Source organism: Antennarius striatus, chromosome 15, assembly GCF_040054535.1.
Source record: "Antennarius striatus isolate MH-2024 chromosome 15, ASM4005453v1, whole genome shotgun sequence".
In the NCBI taxonomy this organism is placed as follows: Eukaryota; Metazoa; Chordata; class Actinopteri; order Lophiiformes; family Antennariidae; genus Antennarius; species Antennarius striatus.
In genome coordinates, this window is record NC_090790.1 from 15,503,702 (window position 1) to 15,528,793 (window position 25,092).

The 25,092-nt window shown below is 41.2% G+C and overlaps 2 protein-coding genes across 11 annotated transcripts in view; both read right to left on the reverse strand.

Moving 5' to 3' along the window:
• megf10 (multiple EGF-like-domains 10) overlaps window positions 1-11,880 on the reverse strand; it is a 31,957-nt gene extending 20,077 nt beyond the window's left edge. For both annotated transcript variants that reach the window (XM_068335604.1, XM_068335603.1), the window contains exons 1-5: window positions 11,743-11,880; window positions 7,025-7,160; window positions 4,039-4,140; window positions 3,180-3,280; window positions 1,004-1,096 (exon numbers count right to left, since the gene is read on the reverse strand). In XM_068335604.1, coding sequence (XP_068191705.1) covers window positions 1,004-1,096; window positions 3,180-3,280; window positions 4,039-4,140; window positions 7,025-7,143 — 415 coding nt within the window. In that variant the 5' untranslated portion in view covers window positions 7,144-7,160; window positions 11,743-11,880. The remainder of the gene's footprint in view (window positions 1-1,003; window positions 1,097-3,179; window positions 3,281-4,038; window positions 4,141-7,024; window positions 7,161-11,742) is intronic.
• A 1,791-nt stretch (window positions 11,881-13,671) lies between these two features.
• LOC137608975 (endophilin-B2-like) lies at window positions 13,672-24,478 on the reverse strand. Of its 9 annotated transcripts, XM_068335646.1 has the most exons (13): window positions 24,285-24,478; window positions 22,655-22,796; window positions 22,202-22,213; window positions 20,904-21,032; window positions 20,674-20,807; window positions 20,301-20,393; window positions 19,782-19,844; window positions 17,802-17,858; window positions 17,482-17,505; window positions 17,278-17,367; window positions 16,960-17,060; window positions 16,007-16,244; window positions 13,672-15,308 (listed from the first exon to the last, which is right to left on the reverse strand). In XM_068335646.1, exons 1-13 carry the CDS (start codon window positions 24,345-24,347, stop codon window positions 15,201-15,203), a joined length of 1,254 nt encoding a protein of 417 aa, XP_068191747.1. In that variant the 5' UTR covers window positions 24,348-24,478; the 3' UTR covers window positions 13,672-15,200. The 9 variants fall into 9 exon arrangements, with proteins under 9 accessions (XP_068191747.1, XP_068191748.1, XP_068191749.1 ...); XM_068335647.1 differs by lacking the exon at window positions 22,202-22,213; XM_068335648.1 differs by lacking the exon at window positions 17,802-17,858.
• Between the last annotated feature and the right edge of the window lie 614 nt (window positions 24,479-25,092).

Below are 25,092 nucleotides of genomic sequence, written 5' to 3' on the forward strand. Positions count from 1 at the left end.
AAACATTGCAGGTTTACAAGACATTGATGCAGTCTTCATTTCTTACATTGAGAGAAAATGGAAAATTATTAAGTATTCTGCAGAGCAATAGTGGACACAGAAAGAGACATGGTAATGCTTAAAAATACAAAGTTATAGTTGTGTTTTGTGATGGTAGTATGCTGGAATAATAGGAGTAGTCTGTCAGTACCAGTAGTATATCTTACAGTGTGGGAGTCTGGGGACGCACCTGGAAAACTTAAGTCAGTTTAAAAAAAACCCCAATCCATACGAATCATCAATGGAGGCAAAAATTATGACCCATCAAACCCATTATTTGCTTACTTAAATTTTTTTCTTACATTTTGTGATTATGTATTTATAGTATTTTGCAAATTACATTACAGATCGGTGCATGTCTTTTGGTAGTAGTAGTAATAGTAGCAGCAGTAGTATTAGTAGCAGTAGCAGTAATAGTAGTATTAGTAGTAGCAGTAGTAGTATTAATAGTAGCGGTAGCATTAATAGTACCAGTAGTAGTACTAGTAGCAGTAATACTAGCGGTAGTAGTGGTAGTATTAATAGTAACAGTAGAAGTAGTAGTAGTCATAGCAGTAGTAGTAGTATTAATAGTAGCAGTAGTAACAGTAGTAGTTTTAATAGTGGCAGTAGTAGCAGTAGTATGAATAGTAGCAGTCGTAGCAGCAGTAGTAGTAGTAATAGTACTTTTAACAGTAGCAGTAGTAGTAGTAGAAGTAGCAGTAGTAGTATTATTAATAATAGCAATAATAGTACTAGCAGTAGTAGTAGTAGTAGTATTAATAGTAGCAGTAGTAGTAGTAGAGGACCATTCCAGATTTTTGTGTGCCTTTTGCTCTCTGTTGTGTTTGTGTTGGACGGCGCATTAGTCGGTAAGACGACACCACTGTCCGTTGTTCTCCTTGTGAGTTGAGTGTGTGTTCAAAGAAAAGTGTCTCCCACAAAGAAGGGACTTCTCACAGACAGCAACAGCTGGAGGACTCACCACTGGAGCAGTTGGAGCCCCCCCAGCCCGGTTCACAGTGGCAGGTGTTGGGGGCCGTACACTGGCCATGACCACAGCTCTCTGTACAATGAGCTGTAAGGAAGCAAAGATGTGGATCAGTAGAATTCTATCAAGTCAAACTCTGTGCGAATAGACTCATTAATGTGAGGCAACAAACACAAGTTCTGGTAGGTTTTCAACTATCATCTGAGTAGTTGAAACCCATCTGAGTTTCACTGGTATCTAATCGATCAAATTCACCAAAGTGTACACAGAAAAATAATCACATTAATAAAAATGTGCTCATAAACAACTGCAGGCAATGTTCCTGATACTGGAGTGTTGTGCTACTAAATAGCCACAGATCTTATCACAGACAGTCACAGCACACACACACACACTCACACACACACACACACACACACACAAACACACACACACACACACACACACACACACACACACACACACACACACACGCGGCCTGTAGACATGCATCACTGTAGGCATAATATAATAGAGAGATGGTGGAGTGAAGGGCAGCATCCTGGGAACAATTTTTGGGGTGTCTTGCTCAAGGGCACTTTGGCAGTGTTGACAAGGGGAACTGACACTTTTCCAACTGCCTGCTCACCTTCCATACTTCGGTCCACCTGGACTTGAACAGTCACCATCTTGTGGGCTGAGCTCCATTCACAGACGGAGTCGGTATTACTGTATGTATGGAATACAACATTGTTTCCCATCTGACCTCCATGTGGATCTGTCTCTGCTGAACCCTCTTCCCAGTAAGCAGCATGTGATGGGGGCTTATACAACAGAGCCTTGTAAGACCAAAATAAAGTCCTTCTGATCTCCCTAGGCTAATAATTATCATGGTATGTGTTACTGCAGTCTCCGTCTCCACTAATGCACACAGATATCAGTATTTTATTGATCACAACCTCCCTCCACCTTCCTGACACTGGTTGTGCTCACATGCTGTTTTCCTCAGTGTTTCTGCTGGACAACAGCTGTTGTTTGTGTCCTTGTGGTTTCACACCTGTCGGCCTGCTGGCAGCTGACAAACAGGGTGGGAGTCAACAGAAGACACAAATCACCAAGGTTGTTGAACTTCTTCACTGTTTCCCCAGCATGCAAAAGTAGAAAGTACTGATCTGTTCATTTCTGATAGCCATGAGGACATCGGTGAGGGTTAGAGCAGCACGAAACTCCTACGAAAATAATCCCTCGTTCTGCAAAGTAGGACCATGAGATCGGCTGACTCATCGCAATCTGACATGACCCGTTGTAAACTCCCCCAATGCCTGCACCACCACCACCACCACCACCACGAGAAGAGAACCCTTTCACCACCTCCAGTTCACAGGATTGTTCTGAGCTTTTTGCAGCTCACTTCCAGCGTTGTCAAATGGAAGAACTGATGAACATCTTGTCCCAACTTTACACACACTTTACTGCATCAAATTCTGAATGAGAACATAGCAATCTCATTTCTCTTTTTCAACATTTGAAATGTTGTTTTTCTGTTATTTTCAATTAAATATGGGATTTCAATGGTTTGCGAACAACTGCATTCTGTTTGTATTTACCTCTACCACAGAGTCCTAGTGTTTTGAGAAAGGGCTTGTACATCAAGTGTGGTTTAACAAAGGAATAACTTCCCCATTCCCAATCTGAGCTGGAACTGTAGTCCTCCTGGATCAGAGCCTCAGCTCGAATTCTCTGACCTCTGACATCTTTGGTGTCCCAGGTCTGTCTGACAACATTCCCTTACTATCCGATCCCATTCGCCACAAGACTGCTGCTCTCTTACCCTAAGACTTCAAGTCTGATGATATGACCACAAAGTCAATTATCAACCCTCAAGGTAGGGTCTCAAAGGTAATTAAACTGATCTTATCCTCAGAAATGGTATCTCTTAGGTTCAGATCAAGCGTCTGATCATTATGGACAAGGAGAAGGTCACCACCAATCAGAAAGTCTATTGTTTTATTCATAGCTCAGACTGCATGTCATTCTGAGAGTAGCCAAATTCAGATTCACATAGCTGTAAAGTCATTATGTGTGTGTGTGTGTGTGTGTGTGTGTGTGTGTGTGTGTGTGTGTGTGTGTGTGTGTGTGTGTGTGTGTGTGTGTGTGTGTGTGTGTGTGTGTGTGTGTGTGTGTTACTCACGAGCACAGGTTTCTCCATTCTCATAGAAGCCTGGGCAGCACTGGGACTTCCTCCGGTACATGGTCTTCTCTCCTCTGCGATATGCTGTCCGGTAGCTCACCCTAAGTCACACATCGAGGTCACATGACCAGATCAGGGTTAGGGTTAGGCGTAGACACGCAGCTCTTGAACTATGTGCTCATTCCAGCCCTTGAATACATGGAGTGGGACGTAAAGAGTTGAAATGGTTTGTCTGACTGTCTTTATGTGAAGCAGCTTTGATCTGTCCTTTACCTGCACACAGGTGACAGACTCTTCACATGTTGACACATCAACCTGCACTGATTACTGCATCATACAGACCAACAGTCTGACAAGAATGTGCTGCGGACTGCAATGTGTCACGTATTTCATGCTGCAGTAAAAGGTTTAATGTCAGTATCCACTGATCCTACATACTGACAGCTGACGCTTTGTGCTCAGCGTTTCTGTGTTTTCATGAGGATGGCGATCGTTTTCATGCCCGTACTCGTGTGGACATGATTTTTGTTTTTAAAGGACAACTGTTTGTGTCACTGGGCAGAAAGTTGTGTGTACATGTGTGTCAGTTGGCAGACTGGCAGCCAGTTGGGGGGGGTCAACATGAAGAACACCTGGTTGGATTCTTATTGTAGTCTTGGCAGAAAGGTGCTGAATGGTATCAATTATTAGTGGTCCCCTCAACCTCTCTGCTGGTGTTTCTCTCTCCCTCTGTCTCTCTCTCTCTCTCTCTCTCTCTCTCTCACACACACACACACACACACACACAGACACACACACACACACACACACACACACACACACACACACACACACACACTCTAGTCTATGTGCTCCTCACCTGTGTCGGGTACACTTGAACCAGTTGAGGATGTCGGTGCAGCTGGTGTAGTAAATCTGATCATAAGGGTGGGCATAGGACTCCTGGACTGTTACCGAGTAACTGAAAAGACAGGAAGAGACATGGAGCCAGCTCAGTGTAGGAAAACCCCAAACCTCCAAGCCGACCGAACGCTCCCAGCCCTAGCCCCATCTCCACCCCACCCTCATCCCCTTCCCCACATCCACTGTAGCCCTGGGTTTCTGAGGCGTCCATTAGCCGGTGTTGTATTAAGACGGACTGCCTCAAAGGCGAATCAAAGAGACTTTGGTGGGCTGCTGTTAGAAGAGAACTTATGACCAACTCGTGAACGGGTCCGACCACAGGCATACATGTTTCACTTCATTACCCAGTCAGGGAGAGCTGCAGCTCAATTACATGTTATTTTTGCTTTTAGTTAGTGTTTATCTGTTTGTTAATTTTCAGCATTCAGAAAATAGATTTTTGAGGTATTCTTTATTTATGCTAGAGGGCTTGATTCTTTGAAGATTTCCCTAATAATATCATTCAGAAATGATGATTACATTATAAATTAACTTTATTTTTACATTATATATGAATGAGAACCGTGGAAAAAAAGCTCCCTTTTTCTCCATGATGGCAACAAGATGAAGACAAAACAAACTAATATTGAACAATGACTACTGTTGAACTAACTAAAAAAAACAATCTAAAAACGTCTTTTTAGACAGTATTTTCAATCACATGCTCTCTTCATTACACAATGTGTAAAGCAAGTGTGCTACAGCAGCTAAGGTCAAAGGGGGCACGTGCAACAGATACGACCAAACCTGGTCGAGTGACCACTATTAGAAGGTCACAACAACCACTTCTTCACTGTCCCATTTTACGCTACAGTAACATATACATCTCCTGTTTAAGACCCCCATTGGCTCAATATGACCAGCAGAGCTGGACACCTGCCAGCAGCCAATCACTGGAGACCTGCTAGAAATCAATCACTAGAGACCTGCCAGCAGCCAATCACCTTTTGAGCTTTAATTGGTAATTAATTCAAAACAAGTGGCATAATGTGGACTTTCCCGGCCGCCCACACTGAGGTCCTCGGAGAGCTACAGGTCCTGTTCCTGCTTATTTGTTTCTACTTTCCTTTTTCTTATGGTTTAGCTGAAGATTTGTGTCAAGATTGGGGTCAGGACCCACATGCATAACTCCAGAGTAGCAGTTCTTATTCATGATTAAATTCAATGAAAAAATCCCACAACAAATTCGGCCTCACCTCCTGACATACGTACTTCAGCACAGCAGAGCAACATGACAAAAATACAGAACCGTGACAATCCAGGCAAATAAAGAATAAACAAATAAAACAACACACACACACACACACACACACACACACACACACACACACACACACACACACACACACACGTCTTTTCTTGGTATATTTAATAACTGAACCTGGTTAACATGAATACATAATATGAGTAATATTTACAATAGTTAATTTTGTGTCACAACTTTCCCCAAACATCTTGTCCCATGAAGGTCAGTTTGATAAACTGTTTGAGTCCCTCTGAAGCTTCCTCTGCCATTAGCCGGCATACCAACACAGAGGGAGGTGTGTTTGCAGCTGTTTCCTCAAATTAGTAAGTGTAAGGTAATATGGCTGAGAAATCCTCCTCCACTTTCCCCAAACAGGGGAAAATGTGCTTTTAATTTTTTTAATGATAGATATCAGCATCAAACGTCCACATGTTGTTTCAAACTTACATATAAACATTTGTTTTTAATGGAGGCCACATGAAAGACATCCATTCACTCAAACATACACACACACACACACACACACACACACACATACACACACACACTTACTAACTCCACCCAGAAAGGACTCGAACCTGGAACCTTCCTGCTGTGAAGCAACAGCATTACCCACTGTGCCACCGTGTCACCCCATTATCAATATCATCAATTGAACACACGTACAATTCCTTTATTAAATAGTAAAACAATCAGAATGCTGAAGGCTTACGGGGGCAAACCCAGACTGATAAACAGCTCATGGCTAAAAACAGGAAAAAAAACAAGAAAAACTATAGAGGGCTGATGCTGAAAGATTTGCAAGAAGGTTGAGTCAAGCCTGGAATCAGAAGACCAAAACCTATTCATTCCGACTGTCCAAGAAGAGGGGGACAAGGTGCCTCAAGCATGTGGCATGAAACAGTTCTGGAAGCTTCTTTAGGATTGATAAGACGACCTAATCCATCCTCACATCTGCATAACAAATCACAGTCATGCTCTTACATCCCAGCAGGTAGTGTGAGTAGCGCTGTGTTCAGTCTTTTTCTTTCCAAACGCTATTTTTCTATACAATGTGGGAGATTGGCTCCCTCATAATATCCTCCAAGTCTTAATATGCATAAATCAAAATCTGTACCTTGACCACGTAACCTACGCGGATTACTTCTGGTCTGTTGTCATGGTGGCTTGTCAAATCGGGGCTCCATTGACGAAGGCTGGTTAGAGTTGCGTCGCACCTGCTAAACTCCGGGTGATCTTACCGTTTGTGAATCTGGAAACCCTGGTTTACAGGCTCAGGGTAAGTCAACCCAGAGCCACAGGTTTGACTCAGGGTTTGTTAACCCTGCTTTGTAGAACAGACTCCAGGTCACAAACATATCATGATGACAACCAGCTATTAACCAGTCACTGTGTTTCTTTTCCACCCAACCGGTCAAGGTGGATGGCTGCCCAAAAGACTCTGGGTCCTGTCCAGAGTTTCTTCCTCAATGAGGGAGTTTTTCTCCGCCACTGTTGCTTATGCTTGCTCTGGAAGGTTCTGTTGGGTTTCTCTGCCTGTTAAAGCACTTTGGAATGTCTGTTGACATGATTAAGCGCTTTGTGAATAAACTTGATTGATTGATTGAACTTGTGTTAAAGATATCGAACCAAACACGACCAAAGCATTGTGACTGACCTCTCCCAGTGGCTGCAGACATTGGGATCCTCCAGGTTGAGGGAAGAAGTGATGCAGGGCAATAACCAGGAGGCCACAGCCAATAGCAGTGCTCGGTTGCAGCACAGTGATGCCGCCATGTCAGTCAATGCTGCACCTTCAGGCAGGAGAGGAGGAGGAAAGACTTACTACAAGTTAACCGTCTGCATCCGATTGTCCCACCACCACCAACTTATTAGTAACAAGTTCAAACAGTAAAAAAAATATTTTTTGAACAACATACGATAAAATACAAAAAATTTATTGTATTTTTTGGAAAAACACACACACACACACACACACACACCATGGGGTTTTCTTTGGACATTTTCACCAACTGCTCCGGTTCTCGCTGTTAGCATGTTGTTAAACTTAGAGGTTCGTCTAAGGATTCTTCAGGGGTTTAATGAAACTCTGCTTCCATTGAAAGTGCTTATTTCCACACATCATCTTGATGTTTACTGATCTTTGTTCAATAAGTTTTCAGTTTGCTCACTTAGGTCATTAAAATCGGTCCACTGTGCTTCCAATATTCTTCCTTCTCCCATCCGTTTAACTAACAGAACTCGAAGAAGGGAATTGGATGCTGTGGTGTCAGGGTAGCGATGTGAGTGCAAGCAAGACCAGTACTGGTATCAAAGGAACTGTTTCTCATTATTCACCAGTACAACAGACATGAAATGTGATATCATGTCACAGAAAACTACTTTTCTTCTCCTGTGAATTCAATATAATGTCGTTGAAAACAGGGAGAAGCAGGACTATTTTTCTTGGAACTTTATGATATAATCTTTGGTTATAACCTGAAATCAGCAAGAATTAAACCAGGAGAGCAGATAGGCGAATAACCAGCATGCACCAGTATTAACCACAAACAGTAATGCCATTATCAAGCACTCAATTGATTGGGTTGACTCAGACTGCTAATACGTAGTTTTACCTTCAGCTAAATGTCTCAGGGCAATTTTTCGTTTCCATTTTTTTAATAGAAAAAAAATATGTAACTCAATATGCCTAGCAGGTGGAAATAATAGGTGGGTAACTTGGATATGGGTAGTCCAGATGCTGGACGCGCAAAATAGTAACCTGAAAGCCTGATTCAGAGAGGAGCTCTCTCCATAGTAAAAGTGAAAGAGAGAAAGAAAGAGAGAGAGAGAGAAATATTTGATTTTTAAAATCACATGTATTCATAAAAGCCAAATTACAAGATAATCACATTGATACAAAATCCAAAAGATTCATGCTAAAAGGAATTCATATCTTTAAAAAAAATGATGGCAGGATTTTCAACAGTACTTTGTGTTTCCTGAACAAAGAAAACCATATAACTTTCTAACATTTATCAAACTAAAAACAGAGGCTCTCGTCTCCATGTCGCCTGCTCCATTCACAATCAAAGTACTTAAAAAGAGCAGACAAAATTCAAAAACCAACTAATCGTTCTCCACAATCATGCTTTTTTACTTTGGTCATTAGTTTCTTCAATCCAAAACCCTCTTTGCCCATAAAAACTGGTTGGTCACTTCCTTTTGTATTTTTTAAATAAAGAAGGACGTTATCCAGAAACATATTGAGGCTAGGAAAGGGATTTTTTCTACATTGGCCCTCGAACCTTTTGTGTCTGGCCGGAATTTTTTTTTATTTTTTGCAAATCGTATTTTTCTTCTATGGCTTCTGTGACACTTTAAGACATTTTCGTTCTCAGAGCTACATAAAACAGAGCAAGAAAGAAAGATTTTTTTTTCTATTTTTGCAAAAACACTTTAACACATTCAAACATTTTACAATTTTACATTAGATGAAAGCACTAAAGTGCTTCAGAAGAAAGAAGAAGATTTTGTTCAAAAAAAACTGCAATCACATTTAGAACATTTTATAATTTTTCATTAGATGAAACTTCAAAAACACTAAACACCAATAAATAAAAGGAAATACAATTTAAAAATTAGTACATTATAACAGGAAGTTTGCAAAAGTGAGGTGGTCATCAACTAAAGTGCATAGGACATTTTTGTAACACCAGATGTTCCTAAAGTTATTCAGGTCTTTTGTCATTTTATAAAAACAAAATTCTATTTTTAAGCGACATCTGATGTTACAGCAAAAAACAGTTTCTGCTTCTTGAACAGTATTGTTTTCAATTCTCCTCTTTCTGGTCACGTAAATTGCGAGTTTTGCCTCTCCAGAAATAAAATTTAAAAGCTGCCACTTTCTCTGATTCGATCTATTGTACCCAGCACCGTGGATGAATTTCCTGATACTAAAATTTTCACTGAACAAATTAAAAACATTCGTTAGAAGAGTGAAGAGCACTGCAAGTCTCCCACACTCACTAAAAGGATGAAAGACTGTTTCACGAAGGGGACAGAAGGGACACTGGCTGGACGCAGCAGGGTTAAAAACAGAGATAAGAGCATTGGAACTGATGGCACCATGTAAAATCCTCCACTGGAGGTCGGCCGTTTTTTTCTTGAGGGGAGAAAGAAAGAAAGATTTCATTAAAATAAAAACTTGATTCTTATTCTTATTTGCTATGGGTTGAAGCTGTCACACAGCTGGTAAGGTGATAGTGGTGGAAGAAGTACGTTCACCAGAAACACTCCAGCTTCAGGACAGAACATTTGGGCCACAACCATGTGTAGTATCAGACAGGACTGATTACTAGTGAAGTACTGAAAGCTGGTTAATACAGGTTGAGATGATGTATCACCACTCAAGTCACTCTGCATGAGGAGGTGAAGGTAAAACGGTAAAGAGAAAAGGGGACAACTTTGAGATAGTGGTTATGGATGGCAACAATGTTGTGGTAGCACTACTAAATACAGCAGTTACCTTGTTAATGGGCTTAAAATGTAGTACATGAGTAGCAAGTGTTTTGAGTTGGATGGAAATGAATGTTCACATTCTTCGTTTTTGATAGTAAAACAACTTAAAGGAACAGAGAAGTCAGCAACTCACCATCTATAAAGTGAATTGGAGACATCTGGAGATGAAAATATTAATAAGTTAAACTCTGATCCAACATATTAAATGTAAAATCTAAATGTCTGGAAACATGTTTAGGATGTGCCGGTGTGTCTGGCCTGCTTCCTTTGTGCTAAAGAACAGCAGCTGTCTCACACTTGGCCAGTTTATGACAGCAGCTGTCTGATGAAGCTCTGCTCAGAAGCTACAAGGTTAACCCCGTGTCTTCCAGCTCAGCGCCTCTCAAGACTCTCAGTGATAGAAGCCTGCGGTTCTCCAGTGGCTGTATGCTGTTGTGTGTGTGTGTGTAGGTGGAACAGGGACCTGCAGGGCCAGTCCTCTCTGGTTTCACTGAGCAAAGAAAGGGGCACAGCTGCAGCCGCCAACACCGAAGCCCACCCCACCCAAGACAACTGGCCAACAAACAAGTAATACGCTGCGTGTGTGAAGAACCCCAGATACACTCACTGTCCCTGACTACCTGATGACTCTATTAGGAACCCAGACCTGCTGTCCAAGTCCCTCAGGGCCAAACTCGCCACAAATCAATATGCTTCTGCAGATATCTGCCGTTTTTTGGAGAATATGTTTGGTTGGAATTCAAAATTCCTAATAGATCTTAACAATGAAGATATTTTTCGACATTAGCAATAAATAGTTTGTAAACATCACAAGAAAAAAGTAAATTGACAAAGTAAAAATAATGATGTTATAATTGTGATCATCAGTCTGCAGGTTGCTGTTTCTCAGATTCAACAAACGGGCACCTAAACGACTGTAGGCCTTCCTAGAAATTGCTTTTCTTCTACAATTCCACCCTCAGCACATCAAGAGGAGCTTTAATATTTATCATTATTACAACACTCACACTGTTCACATGTTAACGTGCAGTCAGACATAATTACAGTGGTCTGTATGCTAAAGTTTTTTGCTGAACTGCATCCACCTGTTGGAAAGTATTCATTAGCTGTCAAGACGTAACATCACATCACATGAGCTGCTCCTGCCAACATCTACAGTTCAATTATGACACATGAGCCCCTCAGCAGTTTCACTAAGACAGGTCAATATGAATTAGCTTCAACTTACTGACACCAACCATTTTCTCTTTCTGTGCACAAAAACAGGTGAAACTTCCAATCATTTGTTTAACTTGCTTCAGAATCAAATAACTTTCAAAAACTTGAATATGACTTTCAAGACAATAACTTAAGATGTGCAGAGTTTATCTGATTATTCGATGTCTTGTGAAACAATAGAGCGCCCATTACATGAAAATGTGTGTGATAACTGAGGATTTCCAATTTCAGAACTTCACCCGCATTACAAGACATGTTGGCAGAGGCTACAGAGGCTGCACTGCTGTTCAGGTGAATTTACCAGTTTAGGATCATTAAAGTATATCTAATCTGATCTCATCTATTCTAATCGAATCGAATCCTACACATTTAGGGTTTCCTGAGTGGGAAAATGGACTTGGAACACCACAGAGCCCACTAGACAGTGGACTGCACGTTTCTCTTATGCTGTTTCTATCGGCTCACCCTCACCCTGATGCCCACTGACTAGACCCCCAACAAATGTTTAACTTCCATCTTTCCTAACAGTTATTTTTAATCTTTCATGTATGACAATCTCAAAGTATTATCTTAACTCTAACCTTTTACGGAAAGAATAATTAAAGTGAGGGTTTTAATTCTTGTTATTAACACCCAATCTGCTCAGAACCGCTTTACCTCATGTGAGATCCGTCCTTCTTGTTTTGGGTTCGTCTGCTGGAGAAAAATCCAATGATTAAGAATAAAAAAAACCCCGCTAGACCTCCTACAGCAGTGGAGCCGCTGGACGCGCATCCAGTAAGACGGAGCACCGCGATCACCTCATCAACGCACTGGGGCCGACCGCTCGAGTGACGTCATCAGCCTCTAAACCAATCACGCACTTCAGCTGGAGCAGTGTGGGGATGCGTTCGTTTCATACGCGCTGCATTCTGACGGATTACCGGAAGTCAGTCGGGTTGTTTTGCAGGGGTGTCAAACTCTTTTCCATCGAGGGACACATCAGCATAATGGCTAAAATCAAAGGGGCAGATGTAACTTATAAATGTAACTAAATGTAACTAAATGTAACTCAGTGTAATGTAACAGAAATGAAACTAATGTACTCCTAATTGCTAAATAACTCAATTTATTACTAATATGTTTGGTTGTTTCTCCGTTATAACACAAATCATTTCAATTTGTTAGATTATGAAACCCACAGAACTCCCTCAATCAAGGATCAAACTATCCAAGTCAATAAAGAAAAATAATATCGAACACAAGTTAGGACATTAACTATGTTCAAAACGTTTTTATCGGCGTTAAAATGGGATTCATTACTGCATTGTGGAAAATGTGGTTTTTTGGTCAAAGCACACTTTTGACCTATTTATTTTTAGACACTGACCTTTTTTTTTGCTCCTGCGGGGCCACATAAAATGATGTGGCGGGCCACATTTGGCACCTGGGCCTTGAGTTTGACACATGTGTTTTATGGACTTTCATTACTGCTTGTTAAAATGTGTGATGTCATTAGTTTATGGTTGCATTCATATTGTAATATTGGGGGAAGTTCTTATTAGGGGCTGTATTGATTTACGACTGTAACTTTACGTCGTCGTCTTTGTTTACGTCAGCTGAGGTACATGACAGCTGGTGAGTGTTGCTGTGAGTGACGTACCACTGCTAGGAAAGTGCTGCTGCAGCTGTGAAGACTCCCCAAATAAAAGACTACGGATGTGTAATTACCCGTGTACTGCATCATAATTATGGGTGAAAAGGAATATGATAAATAAAAATACAGCACTGCTGTTAACACACATGTAGGTGGAGACCCCACAACAGTTTGTACCCCGATCACCGCAGTGACTCCCATTGGTGTGGTTTGAGGGCTGATGGCGCCATCTGTCGGACACTGTGCAGTATCTCAGCTGTTCCTAGGACTACGTTCTTCTGGTTAAGGCTTCAGATGTTGTTCCAGCAACTCCTTCGGTGGTATGTCCCAGTGGGATTTGGGTATGGGATGGGATTTGACACACTATCACAGCTATTTTGTTGTGCCTCTCCATGTATGCTGACCCTGCTACCATCTTACACCCTGCTACCACATGTTGGACTGTCTCTGGGGCTTCTTAGTGGGTGCCTGACCCTTTTTTTTTTTTTTTTATAGGAGAAGGGTTTTAAATTGTATTCTGGAGACCCATATGAAATCTAGATTATGGTGGAGATATGATCCCTTCTACTAGTCCTGGTCTGATCACATGCTGGCGAGTCTTCAAAGACTTATCAGGACAGGAAGGTTTGAGGCATGACTGGAATTAATGAACTTAATAGACATAAGTGACTGAGCTTTGTTTGTTGGACTGTTTTACCCTTTTTGAATATATCACAGCCGTAGCTGGAATGAACGGCTCAAGGTTGGTGATTCCACCAGTTTACTGCATGAAATTAATTCACACTCATTGAATCACAAATACATGGCACTAAAAGTTTCAAGATTAGAAAAACTTGAGAAAGGCTTCCTCAGATTCTTTAATTAAAAATCAAGAGATTAGCTTTTGTCAAAAACAGTCCATCAGCGCTGTGGGTGTGGATATTAAAGAACGAGTCGTAACAGTTTTCTGTAACACACATGCATGTTTATTGCACATCACATCAGACATATGTTTGGGATGACAAGAATATAATGATAATAAGATATCGGGATGATTACGACTTCCTCCCACCAATGTGAGACAACACACACAAGCACAGCTCCAGAACAGCTCGGATTAAGATTTAGAATTCAATTTTACAAACAAAGACAAAAAATATGTTATTCCATCCAATCAGAGCCCACCAATGTCAACAATTAGCATGCTACAAATGATGTGTTCTTCAGCTGTATGGCAGAATGTGTAGCTGATAAACTATTCAGTTACTTTATAATAAGATTCCCAAAGTCGACCTTGAAATGAAAAATGAAAAATTCCAAACTAGAAACCAACTCCAGATGTTGACACAATTTGCAGCACAGCGAGGCTGAAGGCCTCCGTCTGCATGGCGTGTTTTTACCCAAAGAAAACTATTAGGTTTGAAGAAACTTTTTAGCATTGTTGCTAAACTCACTAGCATTTGAAGGAGACATATTTCACATGTTTTGAGACTTTAAATATGTGTTTCTACCCTGAAATCAGATGACAGCTGCTGCAAAAATATACTATATACTGTAGTTTCTTGTCAAATTATGAAGTTATTATAAAATTAAAACAACCTTCCGCATGTCCAAATCTGTTCTGTACATTTTTTATTTCAGTTCTAATGTCATGTGGTGAGCAGATGATAGTATTCTACTGTTGGATTTAAAACAATGAAAACCAAGCGGCTTGATGTCATCTGTGTGATGCAGATGAGCCCAAGACCTCCATGGCAGTCAGTGCAGGTTCGTCTTCAGCTACCCAAGACATGTGGGCCATGATTCAATGGTGTTGAGCAGCCACACAGTCAACAGGGTTGTGCACAAACAAATATAATGACATGAAGGTGAGCTACAAAATCATGCCTAAATGTCTGCTGTAAACATGTTAACAGTTTAAATCTGGTGCCCTTTGAGAGGCTGTTCCTCTCAAACACACTTTTATTCATTAAACACATGTTTATCTAGTAACGTCTCAGGATTTTCTGCTGTTTCGCAAACTTTTTTGTTTTACCTTCGGATGTGTTTGACATGAGCCATTTCAAAATGAGTAGACACGCTTCAAATAACGCGAGACACTGAAGCGCTGATGTACAAACCCTGGTTCTGAGTGAGTTAACCAACATTTGTAGACATCTCTATTTCACTGAGTGAACCTGAACTTTATCCGGACCACACCAATGTTTGTTTTAAATACTCTGAGGTAAGAGTGTCAAACTGTTACCAATGAAGTCATTTACCTTTAAATGGCCTTCCGGACAACATGCTAATAGACATTAGCTCCACCCAAGAGGCCACATCATATGAAACTGCTGAAACAAGTTTGCATAATTATAATGCCAAGTATCCCCGGGTTCTAAAGGTGTCAATACGGCTTTTTGCTAATGAGAGAGAGAGAGAGAGAGAGAGAGAGAGAGAGAGAGAGAGAGAGAGAGAGACATATATATATAGAGAGAGAGACCGTCCTGTTGTTGCTCCATTAGCTCAGCAGCTCCAGGTAGGTAACAGGAACTTTGCCTTTTTGGTTCCCCCGTTCTCCGATCAGCCAGTCGGGGTCCATTCCTGGTACGGTATACACAGTGATGAGCTGGAACCAGACAAGAGATCAGAAGGTCATTCATGACAAGTCTGACAAAACCTGTTCCCAGAACAAAAATACACGTTAAACAGTCAGTATTTGCTGATGAGTATTTTAATCCTTCTACAGTTCAATCCCAGTCTGTACTTGTTGACTACTGTGTGTACAGTCATTTCTAAAGGTGGGATCAGTGAGATAGAAAAATTACAAATAAAAAACAGAGAGAAAAATGCTTAATTTTTCATTTTTCTAAGCTTACACTTACACGTGTGGTGCAGATCCTCTGAGATACACTCTGTTCGATTGTTGGCTGGGGTCACCAACTATAGTGCTGACATCACCAGAACTTGGAGTGTGCAGATCAGTATGAAGACCAGTCTATGGTCCTACTTATTTCAGCATAAGTGAAAACAGAATGTTTCCCACCCCCCTGACCGCAATCGGCTTCAGATCGTTGTTTTTTTTTCTCTCGTACGATATCCTTCAGATGCTTCACACAAAAACACTTTTTCTGGGTCAACCCAAGCAGCCAGTGCTGCTGATAAATCCTGTTTGGTCTGTGTCAAAAACTTTTTAAAGTTTTGATAGATTGATGTCATTAATTTAAAAAGATGTTTGGAAAATAGTGGAAAGCAATGTGAGCGATGTGTGCTGGAAGAGCTGATTATTCACAGAAAACGGCAACCTGTTAAGTTGTTTTCCTCTACCTCATCAGCCAACAGGGAAAGCTCGCTGCCATCGTGGGCATCGTAGTCATACAGGACCTTGGCCTTCCTGGCACCTGTGACAGGAAGCTGTGTGTGTTCCATGGGCAGAGTGCCGGGCCTCTGGTTGGGGCACGAGGACACCGGGGCCCCAGTAGTGGATGTCTCAGACAGGAAGGCTGAGGAGACGGGGTTTGGGCAGACATCACCGGAGGGAAGGGAGCCACTGACGTCATTACCTCTAAAAGATTGGGAAACAAATGAAGGATCTGAGTAGTTACAGTGGATTCATGGCTAACGAGGGGTATAATGTTCATGCTAGAAAATCAGACAGGGATCCAATCCAGACATGTTGTTGACATCTTCATGTCTAATTGAAGAAGAAGGTTTCCTGTTTTTCTGCTATGAGAACATTTTCGCCTTGGCCAAGTGAAAAAAAATAAAGGAAGCAAAATATTTTTTGATTTTAATAAGATTTTATCCTTTAACATATATTATTTTGTTTATTACAAATTATTATCATTACAGTATTTATCAATCTTGATTTGTAAGTGTAATTCATACAGCTTTTAAGTGGCTATGACTCACCAGAGACTAATAAATTTCCTTTTCTTGAATTCTTTACTGCGGCAGCACAACCAACATTTATGTGTTTAGCTTTATTTTATATTCAAGTGTGGATCAGACATCAAGAACAGAACCACATTAGACTGCAGTGTGTTCTAGATCTAATGGGGATGTCATTGTGGCATTTCTGTCCAACCACCCTAGACATTATTTATGAAGTTAAAAGATAAAACTTTATAAAGAATTCAATAACAACAATGATGATCTGGAAACCAACCACTCCAAAATATTTCATAATCATTTCATAGTGAGTTTGTTATACAGACCACAGCTCTGTCATTAAAACACATCTGCTCAAAGTGGGTGAAGTTAATGGAAGTGTGTCTCACCTGGCGAGCTCCCTCTGCAGGTCTTGCATGAAGCGATGGCACTGGGCGTAGTAAGTGGCTTGAGCCTCCGCAAAGTCATGCAAACAGCGGAGATGGTTCAGCTGAAGAAGACAAGTGTGAGTGGTATGAGTGGAAACTCTTTCTGGCATGCAATGAAACAACAAAAAGTTCATTGCCAACAGCAAAGATGTTCGCAAGATCGGCCATCTTGCGGCAAGGTCGAGTGTGAGCTGACAGTGGGAGGTGTTAGCTCACACACAACAGTAACACACACACACAGCGGTAACACACAGCCGTGCAGAGACCAGTGACACTCACATGTGTGCTGCTGATGCCTTCCAGCAGCAGTCTGGTGACCTCGGCTTGTCGATCAAACTCTGTCTGAGCGACTCGCAGCTCATGCTCTGCCTGCAGGTGAAAATGAAACGACAATAAGGAAGAGTATGAAGGGTGGAAAGAGTTCCACAAATACTTGTAATTTTTTATTGAAGTCCAGTCAGACACGCTGTCAGTGGCACTTACTTTATCAGCTTCCTCACTCAGCAGCTGAGAGAAGCAGCATGAACCACAAAAAAGGCAGTTGTCATCAATCCATATCAATGTCAATACCAATATCACTATCACAATCACTATTACTATTACTATCATTATCAATATCAATACATATCTATTTATTAGGATTATTCTAGTTGTCTGGCCCCATCACGTACTTGGCGTCCATCAGGCAGAGGGACAGTAGGACAAAGGCAAGCACAGTCTACATATGGAGACAGTTACATCTACACAAACACACACAGGTTGAAATGAAACGTCTCTAATGCTACTTAACACACGTTCACAACCTTCCTCTGCTCTGTAAGACTGGGACTGTCCCCCACCTCCCTGCTCCGACCGTCCTCCTGATGATTCAGTTAGTTAGTTAGTAAGGCTAGGATGGGATAAAGTATTGGGAGACACTTGGAGGACATGGGTCTTTGAGTAAACACACACATTCTCATCCTTCAGGGAGGACAAGAAGACTTAATTGAATGGCAGTGTTACAGACTTATACTTAGTGAAGGGATATCAGGGTTAGAAACCAAAGCCAGCACCTAAGGTGGAGTAAGCAGCACCGATACAACTATCATGGATGTGGATCCAGGGAACTTTTCTGCATCATTGTGACATTTGTGAACACTTACACCTCTTTTGTTTAAAGCCTGTGCCTCAGTGATCACAATCAGGTCCTGTTCTCATGTAACAAAAGGACTGATTTACATAGCGCCGATGTTCTCTTTTGCGTGCATCCTTGCATCTTTGACGCACATTTTTAGATGGATACACGATGGTCAGACAGTGTACGTCCCTGGGGGGCAAGCTTTAAATGCATTTACATTCAACAAAAATATTCACAATTTTTCCATTTCTCCACTTAAATTTCAAACCCGGAAATCGACATTATGTTACGATCTTGCGCAATTTTCTCGTGTGAGTTTCTCGTCACGAGACTCACCTGCGTGATTCTGTCTCATTAAAATCAACCAAACGACAACACGATGTCTGCTTGTTTTACACACTGCAGCGCTTTGAAATGTCTGCTGATGTGATTAAGCGCAATACAAATAAAGGTTGATTGATTGATTGATTATTACCATGCTTCTGAAAAAGTTGCAAAAGTTGGGAAAAAAGCAAGTGACAATGTATGCTTTCTTGCATTAAAAACAATCAAAAGTTAATGAAGAAAAAGAGACAGATATTATTGACAGATATTATTGAAATGTGTGTGGAGAAAGCTCTGTCAGCTTGGTGCAGTGTCCACAGAAGAATAGATGAATTAAAGGCAAAGAAGACTATTGGGTGAAAAGTAACATAAAAAAAAAACCTGTATTACATCTTTCTTTATTTCTAAAACGTTTTTTTTTTTAATGACTACCAGGCTTTAACACTTTGATAAAATTATAATGTAATTTTACTTTTTTTCATTTAATAAAAGACTAAAATGATGTTAATAATAAAAACATTAAAATTAAGTTTGTTTAGTTTTTATATTGTATTATTGGCAAAACTCAGTCCTTGCGTACGCTTCTACCCTATATTCTGTTATTACTTTTGGGATTCATAAACATCATGTTGGGATGCACAAATTTTTCTTGAAGCGCATCCCAGGGATGCACTACTTTCTTGGGGTAAAATGAACTCTGTAGCCTGTGTACATACATTTAGAATCCATTGTAGCTGGATGTATTACAGCTGTCTGACATTGATTATAAAGTGTATAATATGGGTTTTTTAATGCCTACAAATCATTTAAAGGGCGTGTCACACATATTTCAGTGTAGCTAGATGTTATTTCATGAGTAGAGTGAAGGATCTTTAATGATCTTACTGTTTTATGTCTTGAATCAAAGACATATTTGTATGTTTTTATGTAATGTATTTCTTTGACTTGGACATTTTCATGTTGTTGTCTTATTACAGAATAAGGAAATAACCTTTTTATTTGGTTCAGATTAATTTAAATTTTTTTTGAATGAAAACATCAAAAACAGCGCAGGTTTTAACCTTTTCATCTCGTCATATAAATTAATAACAAAACTGTGTGAAAATATTCAACGATCACATTTATCTGATTCAGGATTACTGATTTTAATCTATCATGTCATATTGTACTTGAATTTATGGATGACCACTGTTCACACCATATCTGTAGTTTACTGCTGTCCTTGCAGATTGAATAGTACATAAAGTATAGCGCATTACAGCTAGTTAGCATGTTAGCCTGCTGTAGCTCCGGATTAGTGACATGGACCTGCGTGAGTGTGTGTTTCATCTGAGACTCTTACCGCTGAAGCGCTTGCAGAGAGAACATAATTTCGAGGCCTTGTCTCCTGAAAATCAGGTGCAGCCTACAACACAAGAGCGGGGGAAGGAAATATGTTGGGACAGTCATGCAGTTACAGTCATGAAGCAGACAAAACAAAAATAAAAGCATCAGCCTGATGAAGAGAAGAAGCACATCACTTCAACCAAACTCAGAACAGAGGATAATGAACATAGAACATTATGGTGCAGGAACATGAGCGATCAAGCCTTCATGCATGAAACAGCCCAACTTCATTTACATAATACTCAGTAGTAGTGGTGGTAGTGTAGGCGTGTCAAGAATACTGCAGACGGCAGAGTGACCTTATAATTGGTCTGTCATTTTCATTTCAGGAAAACACATTTTGTTTATTTGCTAGTTTGGAACCCTGGATCCCAAAAGAGACCAAAGTTTGGGTCTCGTGGATATTGATTCAGATTGTGTTCCGGATGAAGAAGACAAGAACAGCAGTGGCCGTGTGTGTGTTATTTCTCCTCACCGCTGCTTTGGTTTCTGCCTGCTTGGCTTTTTTCAGGCGTGCTTTGCAGATGTCAAGATCCAGCCTCCGATTCTCCAGCAGTCGCCTCTCTTTCTGTAAAAAAAAACAGGACAGCTGCAGTCAGAGATCGGGGATGAGACCACTCTAGATGGTGCACCACTTTTCTAGTCAATGGAAGAAGACCCTGTCTCACACCATGGACTTTAAGCCATGCTGAAATAAGGCCCTGGATCTTCACACAGCTAGAGACTGTGGCATCAAGTCTGTACAATGACTTATTGTATTACACACTTATAATTTATATTTCTTCAATAGGTGTCTATACAAACAGTAATCTCCACTAACACAGTGTCTAACAGTGAGTCATTCATACTGATATCGTCCTCCAATCTCCTTCCAGGAAGTTGCGTAGAGGAGTGAGGAAGGTGGAAGCTGAGGTGTGGAGGAAGTCGCGCTCTGCCGCTCCGAGCCTCTTCTGGTACTCCCCCACGGTGATCAGGGTAGCGCCTGCAACCAGTGCAATATACGTATGACACCCAAGATCAGCTGTGTGTGTGTATGTGTATATGTGTGAGCGTGTGTGTATCACACAGCTCCACTGACCATACGGCGTCCCCGGACCAAACTCGTTGGCGGCGTCCAGCATGTGCTGACCCAGCAGCTCTGCGTTGGTGGTCTTGGAGGGGAGCTTCCTGTCCAGCTTGTCATAGATGAACTCCTCTATCCGAGCACCTGGACCACAGGTCAGGGGGGAGAACTTAGCTCCTCCTCTTTGATTTAGACCTCCAGGAGCCATACATAGTTGTTGAAATCACGGCTTTGTGATTGCTGGATTGGTTGGTTGGTTGGTTGGTTGGTTGGTTGGTTGGTTGGTTGGTTGGTTGGTTGGTTGGGTGACTGACTGACTGACTGACTGACTGACTGACTGACTGACTGACTGACTGATTGATTGATTGATTGATTGTTTGAATGATTGATTCTGACCAATCCGTCCCATAATTTACCAGCTTTTGTTTCCTGATACTTTTTGCATGACTCAGCATTATTTACAATCATTTCAATCTTCTTACCACTTATTAAATAGTTTCAGATGTGTTTAATCCAAAGGGTTGAAACATAACTATATGAATTAATTTATTTTCTGTACAATTTTTTTAAAACCTACAATTATCAGAAGTGGACGTTTGACTGCTGGAAACCTACGTATAGTCACATGACTTTTATTTGTTGGATGTTTTACATTTTAGTCCAATCCTCCAACACTTTTAACACATTGTGCTTCTTTGTCCTGAAGTTCCACAAATGTTTCCCTGACGACGGAAACCCTGACTCTCAATCTGAACATGCAAGGTCAGCAATTCAACACTTTCTACTTCACACTTTAAGTAAAAACAGAACTTCAAAAGACAAAAGTAGTAACGAATTTCACAAAATTACTGAATAAGAAGACGGTCGATGGGACTAAAACCAAGCCACGTTAAATTAAACATGATCATGAAGCAGAAGCAGCACATGACATGATCACATGGTTTTCATTGTTGGGGGATGTGTATGTGCAACAGGGCTTTGAAAAGCTGCAGATACTCCTGACTTGCAGGAGTTTCAGAAGACTCGACGTGTAAGAACTACTTCCTGTGCTCTGATTCAGGATTTACAGCAGGCAGCATCAGCTTTGTCCAATAGCTTGTTTATGAACGTCTTACTGCACGAAGAGTCGTTAGAAGATCAACTACTGTTTAAATACGTATACATTCATTCAATGTCTCTTCTCTGATCATCTCTGATGTCTCTTCACTGATGCTTCACTCTAAACCTGATCGAGTCCTCTGATCATCGAATTGGTTCAAACTAAGGGAAGTGGTGAGGTCAGGTTGTGAGTTTGTATTTAAGAAATGACTTACCAGTGTGGTCAACTGGAGCATGGAGGGTAAAAGAATGCACAGACCAAGGTTAGATGTTTCTACCAAAAACCTTCTATGGTCCTCTTTGTCAGACTCATTTGTGTTTCTGACAACAGACTCTAGTCACAGAGCTAAAGGCTACAACAGTTAGCATGAGACAGAATATAAGTAGATTGAGGATGCTGCAGTAAATGTTTTCAGACATGGTGCTCTGGAGTCTAGGAGGCAACAGATGTCATCTATTGATGTTTATGTAGAATACACTTTTAAGACCTATCTATGTTTAATAAACCATTTAAAAGAAGTCTTTACTCGTTTAAAACAGATCCTGTTTTATGACGTTTGTATTCCACTTTGGACCCAACAGAAGCTGACCAGTCTGTCTGGTGAGACTTGATATTTAGCTGGAGTAACTTGTTGGTGAGAGGTCACGGATCTATCTCCATGTCTTACTTGGGTTGGGCTGCAGCAGCACTTCGGTTTGCCTTAAGATCTTTTCGGTCCAGTTCTTTGTCCCCTCGGCCCGAGTGATCAGGTTTTCCAAGTGAGGATCCAGCTCTGTCTTCTCCGCCTGTCCGAGCTTCTCCTCTGTGAACTACAAGAGTTTACAGATTCATCTGAGACCAACAGTGGAAGCTGGCGACACAAACACGCAGAAACATCCTCCAGCTCACACAAAACATCTAAAGAGGACTAAATCTACGTGTGGAATCAGGAAAAACTGCTGTGTTTAAAGTTAGGGTGATGCGTGATGGGAGATTGTGGGACGAGGAGCCATGAACGTTGTGGAGGACAGACTGATGCGTTCACGGGACAGTCAGTGTGTCAGTAGAGTGGGTTGAACGTGATATAGACTTCATGGACATGTAAAGCTGGACGCCATCTGTCCAGCAGTGCAAATGGAACTCATGTTGATGGTAATATTGTCAAGAGGCAGAGCGAAGAACCAAGTACCACATCATGGGGAACACCATGAGACATAGCATCTACATCCATCTATGTATCCATAGGTTGGATTGTCCAAATGTGAAGCGTACACAATCAACAGAACCCAGACAGAAAGACATCAATTCCTTCAGTTGGATTTGAAACCAGGACCTTGTGGATGTGAGGTAACATCGCTACTCACTGTGCCATTTGGCTTTGAGCAAAATAAATCTGCAAGTGTTGTATTTACAAGCAGTCAGGAAACAGATCAGTCCATCACCCTGAACACAATGAGTCACAACATGCGGTCACATCCCTCCTGCGTGCGTGGTTAGGCCTATATGTGGGTGAAATTGTACATGGTCCCTTGCATAGATTAATAAAGTGTGGATTAATAAAGTGTTGATTAATGAAGCACAGCGTAATAAAGTGTGGATCAATAAAGCATGGATTAATAAAGTGTGGATTAATAAAGTGTGGATTAATAAAGCATAGAATGAAGGGTGGATCAATAAAGCATGAATTAAAGCATAGATTAATAAAGCATGAAGTAATAAAAGCGTGAATTAATAAAGTGTGGATTAATAAAGCATAGATTAAAGTGTGGATCATTAAGCATGAATTAATAAAGCATATATTAATAAAGTGTGGATTAGTAAAGGGTGAATTGGTAAAGTGTAGATTAATAAAGCAGGGATTAATAAAGCATGTATTAATAAAGTCTGGTTTAATAAAGCATGATTAACTTCAACGTCACACAGTCGTTGTGACGGTTCGGATCCGGAATGCGGTCTGTGGGACACGTCGTCGTGACAACTAGAAGCCAGAAGAGATTTGTGTCGACTCAGAAGAGCAGATCCCTCTGCTGTCATGGAGACTCTCCACCACAGCCATCAATAATGGATCGCGGCCCACTGACGTTTATCGGCTTACAGCTCCGACCGCGCAAACGTGAAGAAGAACCGAGCTCCGCTCGTACGTGGCGGATGGAACCCACATGAAATCACGCAGAAGAGGATCACACACACCACAATCTGCTCTCTGTGCGGGGGTTCACGTCTCTCCCCCCCCCCCCCACCCCATCCACGCTCACATCTCCGCACCGTCCCACGGCCGCTCGGCCTGTTTGCAGCACACATGCGTAAAACGAACGTACCTGCACCGCCCGGGTGAAGAAGACCCCTGCGTCAGAGGCCAGTTTCTTGACATTGAAGTCCATGGTGCCGCTGGGCCGAGCGCACAGGGCTGGTTCGAGCCCGCAGAGGGAATCCTCCGATCAGCCGAGACGACGCAGACGCAGGACGCAGATGCGGGACGCAGGAGGCAGGAGGCAGGCGGTAATCCGCTCCACGGACGATGACGACCGGAAATCAGTCGTCCGCCCTTCTTTAAAGAGACCTCAGCAAACAGCGTGGACACGGTCACGGAGGAAAATAGAAGCAAAACGCGTGTGTGTTTACGGTATACTGGCATGTAGAATAATTTATTCTACATTTTCTCCTCTATTCATAATAAAAATTGATGCTTACTTTAGTCGATGCTCAAATTGCTTATACTATACCCTACAAAATTATGACTCCTTGACCCCAGAATCTGGACCTCATTGGTCTCATCAGCAGCTTGATGGTCATTCAGGAAAAACAATACTTCACTTTCAGATCAGAAACTTTTTTTAAAGTAATATTTGAGATTTGAATCCCCGGAGTTTCAGCATCAACGGATCTGTGTTCACTCACTGACATTATTTGTTACTTCTGGATAGGAGAGATGATTTCTTATTTCAGATCATTGAAAGATGTTTTTGTTAAGAAGAATTATATTACAAAAAGACAGATCATTTAATATCATAACATTAATAAAAAGATCATTTTCCGTTGAATACAGGGGTATACTGTATATCTTTAATGTTAGCTTTTGTTTTTTGCAGTGGATGTCATCTGATGGTGCTTGTGGATGTTTTCTCC

What these genes read in the sequence shown, in the direction of transcription:
- LOC137608975 (XM_068335646.1), bottom strand. Translation starts at nt 24,347, where the DNA reads ATGGACTTCAATGTCAAGAAACTGGCCTCTGACGCAGGGGTCTTCTTC. An exon ending in GAGATTGGAGGACGATATCA is followed by an intron (nt 20,394 to 20,673) that starts GTATGAATGACT and finishes TTTTTTTTACAG; the next exon opens with AAAGAGAGGCGACTGCTGGA. An exon ending in TGAGTGAGGAAGCTGATAAA is followed by an intron (nt 17,368 to 17,481) that starts GTAAGTGCCACT and finishes TTTCACCTGCAG; the next exon opens with GCAGAGCATGAGCTGCGAGT.